The sequence below is a fragment of the Miscanthus floridulus genome, chromosome 6, assembly GCF_019320115.1.
Source record: "Miscanthus floridulus cultivar M001 chromosome 6, ASM1932011v1, whole genome shotgun sequence".
NCBI classification, from domain to species: domain Eukaryota; kingdom Viridiplantae; phylum Streptophyta; class Magnoliopsida; order Poales; family Poaceae; genus Miscanthus; species Miscanthus floridulus.
Genome location: NC_089585.1, coordinates 122,289,897 through 122,308,472, shown reverse-complemented (window position 1 = coordinate 122,308,472; position 18,576 = coordinate 122,289,897). Strand labels below are relative to the sequence as shown.

The 18,576-nt window shown below is 43.1% G+C and overlaps 1 protein-coding gene and 1 pseudogene across 1 annotated transcript; both read right to left on the bottom strand.

Moving 5' to 3' along the window:
• Window positions 1-9,004: 9,004 nt before the first annotated feature.
• On the bottom strand, window positions 9,005-12,502 carry LOC136461145 (uncharacterized; annotated as a pseudogene).
• A 221-nt stretch (window positions 12,503-12,723) lies between these two features.
• LOC136456806 (scarecrow-like protein 9) lies at window positions 12,724-15,825 on the bottom strand. The gene is made up of 2 exons (XM_066456791.1): window positions 15,695-15,825; window positions 12,724-15,557 (listed from the first exon to the last, which is right to left on the bottom strand). The coding sequence occupies exon 2, from the start codon at window positions 15,491-15,493 to the stop codon at window positions 13,067-13,069; it is 2,427 nt and encodes an 808-aa protein (XP_066312888.1). The 5' UTR covers window positions 15,494-15,557; window positions 15,695-15,825; the 3' UTR covers window positions 12,724-13,066.
• Window positions 15,826-18,576: the final 2,751 nt, after the last annotated feature.

Sequence of the window (18,576 nt, the reverse complement as noted above, 5' to 3'; positions counted from 1 at the left end):
ATTTCGAGGTGGCTTCTCTAGGATAGAAGAGAAAAGTGTTATCTAAGTACGGGCCACTTTCTGTATTACTATATCAAACTCTTGAAAGGTGCTAATGACCTTTCAAAGGGTTTAATAATGCACAAAAAAAGATCCATTTTGATTTCATAAATTTGCTATATATAAAGGTACGAAATAGTTAAGTAAAACCAGGAAATGTGATCTTATCACGTGATCAAAGCCACTCACCTATAGGAAGGGTCCGGAGTATATAACACAATCAATTTTGTAATACCGGCCTGTTAATCCCTTGTGAATATCAACAAATAAATAAATTTGAAGTCGATATAGTGATTTGGCTACTGCAAGAAGTACGCAACCAATCAATTTGTAAAGGGGCATCCTAACACGTTGAACCAATAGATGCATGCAACCAAAGCAACTCCTTGCAGAGGAAAACCAACAGTATGCTAATCCACCTCCCTTACAAAAGGCTAACAGAAATGCTATACAACACACGTATGTTGTAGCAAAAAAAAAAACACACATGGATTTTAATCCACAGGATCATTGCCTCGGTTACAACACTCAGGTTGTTTTGTTTCCTGGCGACACGCTATTTCCTGGCCGCTGGATTTGACGCTCGATTTCCTGTGCTGTTTGATTTGTCTCGGCCGCTGCCGTCTGAGTTGGGCATACAGAGATACACGTACGTACCGTACCGTGAGGGGCGCAGCACTGGTCCATAAGGGGCGCAGGGAATACACGTACGTACCGACGTACCGTGTACGCCCGACGCGGGCCAGTAATACACGTACGTACCGTGTACACGTGACGCGGGAATACACGTACGTATCTTTGTGTTATAATATATTGTCCTTGTGTTATAATATATTATTTTTTGTCCTTGTCTAACTATAAGAAAAAATATTGTGACTTGTTAATTGTTTTTGTGTCAACATATATATTAATTTTTGTCCTTATCTAACTATAGGAAAAAAATTGTGACTTGTTAGTTGTCTTTGTGTTATAATATATTAATTTTTTTGTCCTTGTCCAACTATAGAAAAAAATTGTGACTTGTTAATTGTCTTTGTGTCAACATATATATTAATTTTTTGTCCTTGTCTAACTATAGAAAAAATTATGACTTGTAAATTGTCTTTGTGTTATAATATATTAATTTTTTGTCCTTATCTAACTATAGAAAAAAAATTATGACTTGTTAATTGTCTTTGTGTCAACATATACATTAATTTTTTTGTCCTTGTCTAACTATAGAAAAAAAATTTGTGGCTTGTTATATTAATTTGTTGTGACTTGTTAATTGTGTGGGCAGCCGTTTGATTTAAATCTAACGTTGTTAGATATCGTGTGCTACTTAGTTTGGTCCTGACAAAAATCGTGTGTTTTACACTAATCTAACAACCGAGTGCTAGGTCCTCGTGAAACACACGGGTGTAGCATAGACAGATTCAAAGGCTAAATATCGTTGCCAACTTCATCCTTTCGTAATGATGGCGCTCAAATCAACATCTATAAGAATGACATAATCTTAACAGAGAGCGCCAGATTTCAATAAAGCAGGCCAATTTTTAGTCTAATCTGTCCTGACCGCTTGACAGCCTGATGGGGACAAAAACTTCAGCTCTGCCTCTTGCCATAAATAACATCATTTTCATCCTCTATTTTGCATAGAGAAAGTGGAGATGTCTGTATCGGGGGTACCTGCGTCCATATGAATAAGATGTACTGTCTCTATTCAGTAATTCTGAAAAGCAAGTATCTTGCACCGCCCGGTGCCCACACGCCCTGGTGACTCCAAGCGCCCCTCCACCACCGCTGGTCCTCCTCCCTCCCATCTCCGACATATCGCCGGAGGCTATGCAGCTCCGTTGAAGATAAGGGCGACAACTACGACGTCAGCATCCTCACCAGTATAATGACATGGAGACTTTTATTTCTGAACGACGACATCAAGGCAGAGATGGTGTCACCGCTATGGAATAATTTTCTCCGGTCTCTTCTCCGTTTTATTGCGGTTAGATATAACCACGACGAAGGACTAGGGAGAATAAGTTTTAGATCAGTCTTCCTCATTCTTCGGTGGTAGAAAGAAGAAGAAGGAAGACACTAGAAGAAGAAGTTTCTCAACTCCGCCTACAGGAATGTTGGTCGTCGTTCGTTGGGCACCTGTTCTCAGGTCTTTTGCCGAGTGTTTGCTTATGTAGTCATCCATACTGTAAAGCGTCGTACAGATTTGGTTTTGAGATCTGGAGTTGTTCACAGCGTGCGTACAATTTAGACGAAAATCGGTTTCTGGATATTTGTGTAATCCAGAGTGCTTGTAACATGTTGATGTACCCAGCTATTATCTAATATAATTCATCTTCCATCGCAAAAAAAAAGGTACTCTCTCCATTCCAAATTATAAAACGTTTTGATTTTTGTAAATACATATTTTTTTGTTATGCACTTATATATACACCATGTCAAAATACATAGTAAAAGCAATATATCTAAAACCGTCAAAACATCTTATAATTTAGAACAAATGGAGTGTATTTTTTTATCAAAGTGACTACAGCCAATTCGTTGTAAAGTTACTGAAGTTTTCTGCACTTAGACTATAGTTTATTATTTCCTGGTTTTAGTATGACTCTTTTTTCATATGGAGAATTAATATAACAATTTATGTTAATTCACAACTATAATGTTGAGTGATTGGAAGGCTGAGTTGCGCAATCATACCATTTGATCTTCAACATGAGAAGGATAATATGTTGAATTAATATGCTTAATAAGAAAATGAATTAATAAACTACTGGCTAGTGGCTACTTAAATAGCTAACAAAAAAACAACTCTCTAAGTCCTAAAATATAAGGGATCCAAATTTGCTCTAAGTCAAACTGTATATGCAAAGTTTGGCCAAATTTATAAAGAATGGTATTAATATTTATTACATAAAAAATGTAAATTATGAAAATATATTTTATAACATATCAATGATGCTAATTTGATGTCGTAACTATTATTCTTCTTTCTATAATTTTGGTCAATGTTAATATAGTTAGACTTAGGACAAACTTAAACCCCTTGTATTTCAGAGGGAGTATGTTATCAGGTGCTACAATGACCTTTCAGTAATGACAATGTTTTGGTACTTTTGACCCAATAAAGAATGGCATGACTTGCACCAAATCCATAAAATTTCATATGTGTCTTCTTTGTTCCAAGTTACTTATTTTACTGGTGGTTTCTCACGGTAGAAGAGGACAGTATTATTTAAGGAGGAAAAACAATGAGCACGGGGCCTCTTTCTCTATTATTGAACTCTTGAAAGGTGCTAATGACCTTACAAGGGATTAATGCAGAAAAAGACCCGTAGACTTTAGTATCAATTAAAACAAGTGTATATATCTTGTCGTGTGATCAAGACTCTTCCCTATTGGAATTGGTCAGGAGTATAACATTATAGATTTGTAATAACTAGTATTAATACATTGTGAATGTCATTATGTCAACAAAAAAAATGGATTTTAAGATTTCGCTACTACAAGGGAGGTGTTTAGTGCTGCATACTGCCGGTTTTCACATAAGTCTGTTGGCAAGCAGGGTTATCCCTTTGCCAGTTTGGTTTCTTTGCCAAATCAAGAAATGGACTTTACCATTAGGTAGGTCTCGTCGAAACAATCGAAATGCAAATCCTTCTATAGAATCCACACGTGAGAAAACTGGCTAAGGCATCTTTCAAAATCATCTAAGCCAAGTTTTGATCAAGTCCGAGTTAGAATTATAATTTGACATGATTGTACCGGATTTGAGTTTTATCCAAGGTAAGATCTCTCTAACCTAAATTATAAAGGGACACGACCGATTGAGGGTACCCAATTGCATCTATCAAGTAGTTTATCATTTTATCTTCTTTTATCCTACTTTTCCATCCCAAGTGGTGATGTTCTTATCTGTCTCCATGGCATTAGGATGTGCCCTAGCTGGCCTACCAAGCCTAGGGCACACCGACTTGCGCTTGCCCCGACGGGATCTCTTCCAGGTGTGCCTTCAGTGAATTGACAAACAAACTAATCTTTAAAAATTATCAAAGGCGTGTTACAAAACAGGCTAAGCCCGGTTTCACAGAGGCACTGCAAGGGAGAACAGGGAGAATAAGTTTCAGATCAGTCTTCCTCATTCTTCGGTGGCAGAAAAAAGAATAGACAAGAAATAAGAAGTTTCTCAACTCCGCCTGCAGGAATGTTGGCCGTCGTTCATTGGATATCTGTTCTCAAGCCTTTTATCGAGTGTTTGCATATATGGTCATCCATACGAAGCATCATACGTGTTTGGATTTGAGATTTGGGGCTATTCATAGTGTGAGTACAATATAGATGAAAATCAATTTCTGGATATATGTAATGTATTGCAGAGTACTCGTAACGTGATGATTTACCCAGTTATAACCTAATACAATTCTTCTTTCATCTTAAAAAAAAAAAAGAGGCACTGCAAGGGGCCCTTTGCGATTTGCACATGATGATGTGCTCGTGGGACGGCGTGTTTTAGGGCCAATGCACTTTTTGACAACTCCACTTAGACGATGGTGTTTCGGTTTTGATGTCCGAAATCAACTCGAGCAGTATGTTGTCGTTTGAAGAATTACCTGAAGAACTAGATCAAGAGTATATGCGACAATTTATGCAGGCAACTGAAGATTGCTTCGTCCTGTTACCTGAAAAAAAAACCCAACAAGGCATCGTCGTCAAGTTAAAGGAATTGCTATGTGTGTGATCCGAATTTCTTGTTCAGGCTAGAAGGGAGCTGTCTCTATTGTAAAATTTGAATCTGAGAAGTAGTTCTTCAGCACCAAGCGTCCTAGCCGTATTCACGACTCAGCCATCTCCGCAAAGGCGCAAAGCTTCGATTCAGTGTAATTCATTCACAAGAGATTGACAGCGAGGTGAAAGAATACTAACCTTCCAGCTAATGCATGAGGCAGTATTATTATCTAAGGCTGGTATTAATTTAATGGAATATATAAGATCTTTTTTTTCGAAAGATCCGTTACCGGCTTTCATTTAATTAAGAGAAGAGTGGAGCTTCTTAAGATCATCTTTGCATTACGACCGGACCCTATCCTTTGCAGTACAGATCCAACACCCGATCGGTTCGTTACTGCATTTTTTATCTTTTAAAATTGAGTAACAGTGCAAGGTAGAATCATTGCGTTTTGTTCTACAGATTGTTGAATCATTTAAATCATAGAAAAAACTTAATACGGTTCAAATTTCAAAGTCAGTAATTTGTGAAGCTAAGTGGTTTCTTTCCCGAGGGTAATTCAGCATAGTCGGTGCTTGTTTGGCTGCATATAGTTCCATCTCAATCACTCCCAAACCACGTGGATTGGGATGAATTTATGTGGAGCCAAACAAAGCCTCAAGGTGTCATATGAAGGGCTGAAGGCCGTACGGGTTGTTTTTTTCAGCCCAACTGATGGTCGTCCAATCAAGCAGGCAAGCCGGCCAGTAATGAGTAAAGGCCCAACTATCAAGGGCCTAGGCATTGGCGTGGCCCAGCCGCCCAGGTCATCCAAAAGCCCTAGTCGTTGCTTCCGTTCGTGTGAAACTGTGAACAGAAAGTATATCACAAAAAAAAACTGTGAACAGAAACCTGCGACAGCGAGAGCGTATTGCAATTTGCAGTGCCTGTAGGCTATAGTTCATGCGTCTGTGCCTGCATGCTCCGTACGCTTACTTGTCATAGCCAAATTGGCAACCTAGTTACCAAGTGTCACTTCTTTTTTGCTCAGCGCTTACGTAGTGACGTACTGACATGGACATTTGGAAATATCAGTTGCTCCACACCTTTCCACTTTCAATCAAAGGACGGATGGGGCGAGCAAGAACGATATGGCACATTCTTCCCCCCATTGACCTTACCCAAGCGAGGCTTAGGTTTCCCTGGACGACGACAGTGCAATGACACGTAGAATATACTCACTTGTTACTTTGTTAGAGTTTATATGCATATACTCCATGTTTGCTTCCTCATTCTCCTATGGGCAGACAGAACTTTCCAACTTAAGCCTAATAACTTGACAGCCGAGGGCACATCATGTTCGGCAATCAGGGGGCTTCACGTGGCATGTCCACTGCTTGCTTTTTTACCCATTTTTATTAGAATTCAATAACCAAATTATAAAACTCAATTTTCAAGAACTAATAAATGTTTTTTTTTCATGAAACAGGAGGGTTGGGACCCCTAGTGGAGATTTATTAAATAAAAGTAAAGAGTGTTACAAAGCAGGCTCAAGAGACAAAAAAATATGTCAATGAAAATAGATATGCACAAAGCCTTCTAGCCATAAATCTATATATAAGTGGATTGAGTGCTACTTTTGCATGTTTGGACTGAATGAGAGATGTTCTTGAAGATGATGTCGTTTCGCATGATCCATATAGCCCAGCACATCGTGATGATTATTTTCATGAAGAAAGGCTGATTTGTCTAATCTTTGATGCTTTCCAGAATGACCAGAATATCATCAGTGTTTGGAGAAAAATATTTAAGCTGAACCAGCAGGCCTTGGCAAAAGGACAGTGAAAAAGAAGGTGAAGATCTTTCTCGGTACTTAGCATGCAGAAAACACAATAATAATCTGAGAGATGCATGTTCCCCATCTCAAGAGGGATCTAGTGTTCAATCAATCCTTCAAAATGAACCAAAAAGAAGAACTTTCTTTTGTTCTGACAAGCTAATTTCCATAACCAGCTATAAACTCTGCGCAGAACGATGGGCAAGGTAATCAACTTTTTTGCTCACATCAAAGAGCTTGATGACATGTCTTTAAACTAAGTCACTGAAGAGATGAGTCACACCGAATACATGAGACTCAAAAAATGGTCTGAGATGAGTCACAGTCTTCCCCATTCACCTTAACCCACACATAGTGTCGAAATACTTGTAGAACAATAATTATTGAGGTTGGAAAAGTTAGGGTTCGAAGAAGGTAATAATAGTAGATTTGATCGTATTTGATCGATAGAATACTCTTAATTTACTGTATTTTTTATATTTATAAGGCGAGGTAGAATTTTCCCACTTGGAATTGTTTACAAGTGGAATTCTACACGAAACCCCAAGTTCACCTCGAACTGTCTGCTTGTATTTGCCAAAGAGGTCACAATCAGCTCTTTTTGGTCATCACTATGCCCTTTCTCTCCCAGTTTTTAGATGAAATTGTGGATCTAAAATCATATCACGACAAAAACAAACTAAGGACGATACTAAAACAGAATACATCAGCTATATTTTGTTCCAAAGGCAATATTCACATATACTTCATTGGTCTAAAAAAAATATAACTCTTGCTTCCTAAGAAGTCAAACAATACCAAGTCTAACTAAATAAATATAAAAATATACTGATATTTATAATTTATAATGCAATAAGTATCACTGTCACTAGACAAAGCATGGAATATATTTGCATAATAAATACATTTGAAAATACAAATATTAATATTTTTACTATAAATCTAGTATGAGTTCTTTTTTTACTCATCGGGAAACTAGATTTATACATTTTTTAAGTTAGAGGGAGTATCAGATATCTTTACCTTCTAAACTTCTTGCCTCAAGCTGGATGGTACTTTGGCATATTACGCACCGTCACCTGTGCCCATGTTTCGAGTTCGAGCACATCTGTGCCTACATACACAATCAAAGTTCACGACAACGAACCAGAACTGGGCCACATGCCCATGTATATAAGTATAATAACCACGAAATCGTAGAAAACTCTGCCTGTCGCACAAGAATCTCCTGTTTGATTCGCCCGCTCGTGGCCGGGGCAGCACTGCAGCAGATGCGGTCCCTCCGCAATCTTCAAGTTCACTGAACCTGAATGCCTCTGCTGACCTAGTGTGAACGGCATATTATTTGCACCAGCGCGGCGCTCAGGGCGTGCGGTAGTAGTAGAGTACGTCGGTAGCCCGGAGGCCTGAGCACCTGACTATCTATCCGGCGTCGTGGCCTGCGCCCGGTTCGTTCCTGCCAGCGGCGACGGTGACCTGCCTTGTCCCTAACCGCTATCGCCGAGCTGCCGTAGCTTTCTGCCGCGATTGCTGATAAGTGTTGTGTTGGATATGGATTCTTGTTGGTGTGTAGTTGCTGCAAGCCACATCTGATACCACCAGTATGTTTCGTGTTTTTTTCTTTCAAAAAGAAGAAAGAAAAAGATTGTCCTGTGTGCTGTATTTACGAGGATTTAAAGATTCGCTCGCTGCACTAATAACTATCGCTGTTAGGATTTTTGGGGTTTTCTTCGCCTATCTTGTCTCCACTGTTCATGACGAGAGAGCACACACAGCGGCGATGCAATACGGCAGAGGTGGAGCCGGTGATGCATACGGCAGAGGCGGGCTGCTCCAGATCGGCAGATACGCTGGGCTTTTCACAGTAGTAGATAGCGTGTTCGTGTGTTGCTATGAGATAGCTAATATTTTATACTAAAAATGCATAAATCGTACGATAAGATAACAATATTGTAAAAATTAAATATCAGCGTTAAAGTGACATTTAATCCAAAAAAACAAAATTTATGAATTTAACATAGTCATGGAGAGCGCGACGTCATAGGCTCACAGACTCTAGTGTATAGATCTTTTCGTGATACAGCTAAGATAATGTTTTCGTGCACTCCTATATTCATTTCTTTCGTGCGCCAATAAATCCACGAATAAGTTCCGCCGCATCTCCATACCATCCTGTACATAGGTTCGAATATATATGTAAATATAGGTAAATGCTCGTGCATTGCAACGAGAAAAAACAATGTTACGATAACATATGTATGAACATGTGTTGTACTATTATAGAGTACGGAACACCAATACTACATAAGTCTTCATGTTGTATAGAACATTATAAAGTTCAAGAAATCATTAGTATTTTACCTTCTAACTTGACTATAAAACATCAGTTTAAAGGCCCTAGCATGCATGAAAAAACACAAATGTAATATCTTTCAGAACAAGATAATTAGATTTGGACAAGTAACTATAAACGTATCAGACAACCATCTGGGTCAATTCCCAACCTACAGAAGTATATATCATGTGTTAACAATCAATAGTGCAAGGGAGGTGTCATGCATAGTTCCTATTCTAGGTTGTTTGTTTGTTCATCATGCGATTGCAAGCATTTCATAATTTAAGCACATACAGAGTTCTTAAGCTGTGTGCCTGATCCAAAGCTTAAGTCGCCAGCTAGAATCGGCAGAACTCTTGAGTCCACAATCGGGTCAGATATAGTATCCGTGGGTATCTCACTCTCTGATTCACGAAGGATGGCATTAAACATAGCAATATCTAAATGAGCTACGCAACGCTCTATCACCTGATAGAAACATAAAAAATTTCATGACTTCACATAAAAGATACCATTACCAAAGAAACAAAAATCAGCATCTCAAAGCATACCAATTTTGCCAACACTGGTAAACATCCACACTCATGTCCACCAGCACGAAGAGGACAACTTCTGCTGAATGCATCATCAAATGCAGTTTTCCAGATATCAATAGAAAAACTCATATGTTGCTGATCACCCAGAAAGCCCTAACAACCTCCCAATATTTGGAGTTGACAAATCTTCTACAGGGGTTTGCATGTGGGGTGTCATTGCATATGAAATGAAAATCCTTCAGAAAACTAAAAATGAATTAGTTTGCAGTAGGTTTTACTCGTCACTGTTTTACAGGAGCCATACTTAGGTTTTTGAAAAGTGCCAAGACAGTAATAGGGTTAACCTTTATATACCACCACATCTTCTCCAATGCATCTACAATGTGCTAGTTTCACGCCAATCATCTAGCAGCTTCATGATATTGGATATACTTGCCATTGTAGGTACTTTTCCATTGTGTTGTAGCGAAACTCCTCTCAGGCTTCTTTGCACTATTTGTGCTGAAAACCTTAAATGGACTTGAGTGTCGTGAAGTACCAAATGTTTGTGCAACGATCTCTCAGGACAAATGTGTTCGATAGCCAAAATGTCAGCCTACATCAAAATTAGGTTCTTACTTCTTAAATTTTGATCTGAAAGAATTGATGCTAACAACAATAAGGGAAACAAGCGGTAGAGCGTAGTCATAATTTACCATGAAACATCATTGCCACGAGATTTTGAAACAAGTAGAAGCCTAGAAACTGAATTTTTTGCAACTGAAGCTTTCCTATTTGAGGACTAAAATTTTGATGCATGAATGTAAATCCTAGATAAATGGGGAGCTAGCGTATGAAACTTATGTGATGAACAACCATGCTCTAGCACCATAGAGTAGAGAGAAACCTCAAGAGGAGCCTTATTATTTTCATACGAAACCTAGTTGCCATTATCAACTAGGTTTTCTTCAGTATTAGCAATTCCATAGTCAGTGCCCCAAATCTGATCACATTTTGGAGTTTCATCCAAATATCGATCTCATTTGCCTCTTCAGTGGCTTTACCTTCGATCTCTCTGTCCTCAATGGCATTACCATTAGTTACTTTGCTCTGAATAGGTTTATCATTAGTGACTTGACATTCAACGGCCTTATCATCCTTTATTCCGTCCTCAATGTCCTCATCATTCTTTGCTCTGTCTCAACAGCTTTGTCATCGGTGGCTCTGCCTTCAACAGTGCTATCATCCTTGATTCTGCCATCAACTGCTTTATCATCTGCGGGTTATTAGTAAAAAAGAAAAAATCCATCTCAAAGAAAAAAGGAACAAAACTTACACCATTTTAACATGAAAAGATCAACTTACACCATTTTAACATGAAAAGATGAGACAAATCTTAAAGCAATGGATATTAGTATGATTGTTATTTTACATCTACAGGCAAAAAATCACGAATCAATCATTGATGTCTAATGAAATGCATAAATAACCAGCGCCATAGTCATAAATTAAGTCTGTTGAACTAAAGAAAATAGGGAGACAAAACCAACCATTTTCCTTGTTTATCTAAACAATCCAACAGTTGATGCTGCTTTCACTTCACCAACAGAAGATAAATATCAAGTCACTGCTAGTTTCTTCCAAACTGTCATGCCTGCTTGTTCACGGAGGTGGGAACATCATCACAAGATTACGTAAATTCGATTAGCATTCTATCTTTTTCTAGCAAGAAGCCAATTATGGCTACCAGCTCAAGATTATGATTTAGTAGTACATACTACCACCTTATTAATTTTAGAGCTCAGAGAAATGATGTGGTAAGATATTTCACTACCTTAAACAGTCTCTGTTTATATTATTACCAGCAATCATCTTAGTATTTTTTTTACAAAACTATCCGAAGATACAAAATTACACGTGACAATCGAGTCATGCAAAGATTAGATAGAAAATATCAACAGTGTATGAACCCCATCATCTACTTCCTCATCATCGTCCCCAGCATCATCCTACTCAATGGCTCGCCATGGTACAGCGGCAAATTAAGCACCATACAAAAATAGGAAAAAAAAAAGATTATCAAGGTTGACTGAATTTTGACACTGGTCTATACACTCACAGTCACCGATTTCAACGAGCACCATCAACCTGTCGGCAACATCGAGCTCCTCGATGTCCTACAGGGGGCATGCGAAGGCCTCGAGATCACGTACTCGCCACCTGCAGCATCATGTATGCCCGTTCCTGCAAAAAGCAGGAGGAATCAGCAGCGATCAGCGAAGTGCCCGGCCTAGGCGCAATCGACCCCGCGAGATTGGCCTCTTGCTAGCTCCTGGACAACGCGGGCGAGGGCGAGATTGTCCTCTTGCTAGCTGAGGCCAGTGAACGGCCACCTCCCGTCAGCCGATGGCGCGACCGCCACCGCAGGGATCGACCGCCACCGCAACGTGGTTAATAATCATGTTCGGTTGTTTTGCATGAAGGAAAATCATAACCTCTTGATGAGAATAATTTCTTATTTGATTTGATTTATAGTAGTTTTCTTTTGCATGCAAGAAAGTTATATCACAACAGGCGTGATGGTCGCGCGAGGGAGCACTTCCTTTTACATGGAAGGAAACTGTCATGATTGCCACCGCACGTGGGTCTCATGCAAGGAAAATCAACAACTGCATGTAAGGAAAATCAACAACTGCCGGGATTGTCGCACGGAGGTGGGATCGATCACATGGGGTGGCAGACGGACGAACCAAGGCAATTGTCGTACCAAAACGATGTCTTCACTTTGTTCTTTTTAGTTGTAGCACAAGGAGAGGAGAAAAGTGATGTCCACTGTACGTGGGCGATCGATCGGCATCCGTGCTGCCAAAACCCAATCGTCCTCCCCTGCTATCTCCGTGTCGATCAGCTCAGGCCGCCGACTGCCGCCTGCCGGGCAACGATCTAGACGCTCCAACGAAGGCCGTGTATATCAGTATGATGTGAGTAGCGATTTGGACCTTTCTAGCTGAGATGTTGTCTTTTGCAGTTTGCGCGACGTGTGGTCTTATGGTTCCAGATACAATCATGCAGGCCGCCATCACTACATTTCAGCTTCGAGGGTAGCAGATAGCTGCAAGTCTGAACACACCCAATGGTCTGTGTTTTGTTCCACCAATACAAGAAAGTTACAGAACCACATGCTCTGCTCACCTGCTCAGAGAAGGACCGGAAAGTTGATCGGGCCACGATGGCGTCACTTGCCTAACTCGGCACTGGCCAGTAGCTCAGGAAGGTGCACGAAAGTTTGTAGAACCAAACAAACCCAAAACTTTGACAGCACTAGTTAATGGGGAACAAATATAATACAAGATTCCATAAGACTGATCCATGCATGAAACAACCCTAGGTCTACCGCGTAACTAACATACTAGCCTGCTCCATCAAAGAATGCACTAACTGTTCCTGTCCAAAACTAAACCATAACGGCCATAACCTAACATGCAGGTTGCAGGGACCCTTGACCGCATAACTATATAATAGCCTAGTAGTAGTACTTCGAATAGCATAGCATAGCTATATGTTGCAGTCCAGGAACAATCAGCCCAAGCATCCACGAACAGGTCTCCATTTACAGTGCTCTGCGGTCATGTAAGCACAAGGAGCTAGGAAGAAGATTTGTGATCTGGCTTCCATGTTGAGAGCGCCAGTATGATGCGCCCTTTCCACCCTTGCAGTAACCACCTGTTGTCTTCGTCGATGATGAAGTCCTTGTGGTAGCACCTAACCTTCTCCCGAGCACGCTTCATGATGTCCTGGTTGATTGGGAGCTGCTTGAACCCAGCTCTCTGATTCCTCACCTGCCATTGCTTGTATGTCTCGGGCCTCTCCATCCTTTCCAGACCCTCGCAGGAGATTACATTGGCTGCCTCTCGACCGAACAGAGCTGACTCGATAAGCAGCCTCTGCTCGTTGTCCCTCGGAATGTTTGTCTCCAGCATGTCAAAGATAGCAGAGTAGTGGTATAAGGCCTCCCGGAAGCGAGACACGAAGAATGGTGCATTGTAAGAGCCATTGACGATCCCATGAATGAACAAATGTGGGTTCATCTTCCTGATTGTGTTCAAGACCATGTTCCTTGGACTCTCAGCCACCACGCTCTCGTCCATCAGTGTCTTGAATTTGAACATGCTGTTGACAATCAGCAGCTCATCCTTCTCAATGTGGAGATCCTCTATCTGAACCGCCTCAAACCTAGATGGAATGGCTTGGAACTCAAAGGGCACATTGAAGGTCTGAGCATAATCTTTTAGATACCTTCCTGTCTCCTCTATGCGCTCTGCTGGGCGAAAACCAGGGTGTGGTGTGTCAATTCCGGTGATCCGGAGTCTTGGAGGGCCACCACGCCTGGTAGAGAGCCGTTGAATGAGGCACGGCCACTGAAAGCCATAGTATATACCATAGTCGACAATGTGAACTTTCTTTGCCTTCTCCACGGCATTCATAATGGTTTGATTGGCAAAGAAATGAGAGATCTTCTTGAATGGGCAAGCTGCCAAATAAAGCTGGTAGGCCTTCAGCACATCTGTGCAGGGAAACCTCGTCATTATAACAGACTTGTAAATCTGACTTCCATTACCAGCAAGCCTCGCCTCAAGGCCATTGGCGAAGCAGTGCGCCAAACGCTGGTCACCATCACCATTGGGCGATGCATGCTGTCTGATCTGCTTCAGGAGCTCAGTTGCACCACGTCGATCATCGGTGGCCACAGACTGAGCACAGTGGACGAGGAGAGTCTCCAAGTCAACCACCTCCTTCTTCTTCGGCTGTTTCTTGCCACGGCCCTTGCCATGTCCGGACCCTTTTCCATGAACCCCATGCGAATTCTTTGCGACGTCATGCTGCAGGGCTTCACGCAGCTCCTTGACGCCTTTTGAACACATCTCACCATTGCACAACAAGACCTTGTCCATCATCTCCCGCACAAGGTGATCAGTGTCAATAGCTGGTGCTGAATGTTTACTGCACCTCCCTTCCTCTGCATCCAAGTCATCACCATAGAAATGCTTCTTTCCTCTGTGAATTGCTGCCTCAACATCAGCCTTCTCTGTCTTGACCTCTGCAAACCTGTTCTCCCCTTTGATGTTAGCCAACAAGCTTGTAACAGATGCGGGCTTCTCAAGATCAATCACCAGCTTACTCTCGTCAGGCAGAAACTTGCTTGCTTCTTCAAGCCCGCGGCAGAACTGCATAGCCTGCTGACTCTGCACCGCAAAATCGGTGAAGCCAATATCCGGCATGACACCAGGCGAGCTCAGCAACGACTCAAAGCCATGTGATAATGTAACACCGCCGCCGTTGGATGAAGCGAATGACAACGACTGCGAGAGCAGGTTGCTCTGCAGCTGGTAGAATTCCGTCGAGTCGTACGGCCACGCGCCGCCTGCTTCCACCACGCTGCTCTCAGGGCTTAGATCCTGATACAGCTGTGGCGGCTGCAGGTACGCGGCCGATGTGAAGTCAAGCGCCGGCGTCAGCACGGCGCCGAAGGCATCCGACGCCGCCGTGGCGGTGGCGCAGGTGCAGGAGCCCGCGCTGTAGCAGGAGTTGCCGACACTGCTGCCGCCGGGGCTCTCAACCGCGCTGCCGCCGGAGCTCGAGGGCCGTTCGGCGAGGATCTCGAGGAACGGCTTCTCGGCGGCGAGCAGCGCGGGGTGCTCCGGGTAGTGCTCGAACTTATCGTCGATGTCCTCGGCCATGAGCATGCGGTTGATGTAACCCAGCACGATGTCCGAGAACGCCTCCGAATCGTCCGAGGGCGGCGCGGCGGACGCATCCCGCGGCGGCGACGCGCGGTTGGTGCGGGCGGGCGGAACCACAGTAGTAGGCGCGACATTCAGATAGCTGCCGCCAACGCCGCCCGCAGCCGAAGCAATCCCATCAGGCGACAGGAACAGCAGCGACTCGAGCTCCTCCGCCGTGAACCCATTGGCTGCGGCGGCGGCGATTTGGGGGTAGATTGGCATGTGGCCGTCGCGCTTGGATCCCGGCAGCAGCGCGCACGGCTCGTGCAGGCCAGCGTCCATGACCATCGATGTGGACTCCGCGCCCCAAAACCACCAGCGCCGCGCATAAAAATGCACTAGTGCCCGCGACCTGGCGGATGCACAGAAATACAACGACAAGAATCAGATATCCATGTCCACGAGTTGAAACGCGCTGACTAATCCGACGGATCAGTGGGCGTACGTAGCGCACTCGTGGAGATGCGCGAGCTCGTCAAGGGCGCGTACCTGCGTGCGACCGCGAGCGACCCCGGAGCAGGATGGAGGCGAGAGAAAGAAGAGGAACAGGCGCAGCGCAGAGAGGTGGACGTTTTTCTTTTCTTTTTTTGAAACAATGCAGAGAGGTGGACGTGAACCAGTGCCCGGGCTTTTGTATCAACACATGGATGCGGGCAGGAATGTCGACACCCAGGCCCGCGCGCCAGGGGCCCGGGCCCGTGCGCCCTGTCCACGCTCTGCGGCGTGCGATCTCACGCGGGCGGGTGCGGGGACGGCGCGGATAGGCCTCGGTGCACGGGGTCGGTTCACGGAGGGCGTGCCCGTGCCGCGCAACGAAGGAAGTTTCCTGGAAGCGGGCTATCTGGGCCGCAGAGATGATCTGGGCGCGGGTGGACTGTGCCTGTGGAGATTTTTTTTTATTTTAACATTTTTTGAAACTAGTTTAAAATTTAACACGGTCGATTTTTTTTTAAAAAAAAACTAACACTTTTGGTCGCGCCTATTGTCCTGGTGCAGCCAAATGCCTGTGCCGCGCCATGCATGGTAGCGCGGCAGAGGGCTGACGTGGCGGCGACCGGAGTCGCTGACCGCTGACGAGGCAGGGCCTGCCGCGCCACCGATCTTGGCGCGGCAGAGCCGAATAAAACCGACGCGGCCAGTCCCGGCCCCCGCCCGGCCCTCCATTACCGCCTCCCTTCCATTCCATTCCCCGGTCACCTCCCTCCCTCCTCGTCCTCGTGCAAGGTAATGACGCACATTTTATTTTCGTTTGAATGGTGGATAAGTATATTATGAATGGGAGCTAAGTCTATGGAAGAGATTAGTTTAATTTTATCAATGTTAAGGTTAATTATTTAGTTAGAAGTATGTTTACCATGTATATTTTTGTTGCTCTAATTGTCGGTTATATTATTTTAGTTGCATTGCAAATAATTATATTTTACATTAATTTGTGTTGTTTTGATTGATGTTTAATTTGAACCGTTTTATTAGATGTAAGACATGTTTCGGGAGCAGTTATGGCGAAAACGGGGTCGTCCTAGAGAATTGTACCCCAACGAGTCTAGCAAAAATGCCCCCGTCCCTCCTGAACTCCTTGTCCCTAACTGTGACTGTGGTCGTCCGGCCGACGTGTTTCAATCGAGACATTCAGACACAGCGGCTCGTTGCTTCTACACGTGTACTCGTTTTAATGTAAATAATTGTTTCCGTATATTTTTTTTTCTTCTTCATTTGTATTATTAGGTTACTAATATTTTGTTAGAATTTTATTGTGTAGGCCCATAAGATGTGTTTTTCTTTCAATAGATCGACGGTACAGACAAGTTTGACCCTAGGTACCTCCTTTTTGATGATTGGTGGAGAGGGCGACATCCACGAGAGCACTTCGAGCGGTGGGTTCCACCTCCCCCTAACCCCCTCCAATGACGGCTAAGGAAAAGCACTTAGCCGTAGTTAGACGACTCGAGAAACCTCCTATGTGCCATTGTGGAGACCGAGCCGTTATAAACCCTGACAATACGTTGGAGTTTGTGTGTCCAAACAAGCATGAAGTAAGTGCAAAGTGTATGTGTTGAAATGTTGAGCTATATGAGTCATGTACTAATGTCACGTTATTTTGGTGTATTCAATGGCGAAGTGTCGTTTCAAGGAGTGGTTATATGGTACTAAGAACAAATGGTTCGAAGAACCTCCAAAAGCAAAGCAAAAGAAGAAAGAAAGATTAATTTACAAAGCACCGGCAGTCAAGTGCGAATGTGGTGTTAAATCCAACTACGGTCTAGTTCCTTCGGAGCTTGGAATAGGCCATTATTGCGGCCATATGATTGACTATGATGAGGTTGGTTATTTTTGTGATAACCATGGAATCATATTTTGTTTCTTTTACTAAGACATATATGATATAATTTATCGTTTGAACAGCGCACTAGGAAATACAGGTGGGAATATCATGATAGTCAAGCTAAGTTATTGGATGAGCTAAAGGGGAAGCAAGTAATTGCACGAAAGAGGGGATATGGACCTGACTACGTCAATCTTTTCGTTAAACATCATAAAGACAAGATGCGTGAGTTTGCTAGACAGCGTGGTATTTGTAACCCGATTGACGTTGGGCTTGTCAAATGGGGATTGAAGAGACGGATGTCATTAGAGGAGGAGAGGGCAAGGAAAGAAGGCAAGGGAGGAGACAAGAGTACAGATGCAGGTCTTGAACGAGCATGTTGTTTCATTATGTGCCAATGAGTACTTCGAAGCCTTTTTTCCGTTACCTGATTTTAAATGTAATATAGTCACGTTGCTAACTGATTGCATTTTATACATGAAAGAATTAGATACAACGAGGACCATGTTGTAGAGGTGGCCGTGTAAGGTACGAGGAAAAAAAGTTACATGAGCACAAAAAGCGAGCTGGTTGCACCGTTGAATCACTGATTGTGTTGTCTGATGGGGGGGCGAGGATGGAGACGACACTACCAGACTCAGTGAGCTCATCGCTCTAGCAGAGGTAGGCTTGTAGGCGGAGGCAGCTGAGGACAACACTGACAGACTGAGCGATCTTATCGCTCTAGTAGAGGCGGGCTTGCAGACGGAGGAGGCTGAGGACAACACTGACAGACTGAGAGAGCTCATCGCTCTAGCAGAGGCGGGCTTACAGGCGGAGGAGGATGATGACGCTTCTTCACTCAGGCCATAGAGGCCATAGATGAAGCGGAGGCTGCTTACTACAGGTGAAAGGCAGATCAGGGCAATATAGGTAAGCCTAGCCACAGCAACAGGGTTGTGGTTGAGGATTGGTATTCGAACGACGAGTTGCTTACTCAGTATGTTTCTGACTGAGGATTTTTAATTGCGCTGACTGTTAGTTCTATGCTTTATTAATGATCAATGTA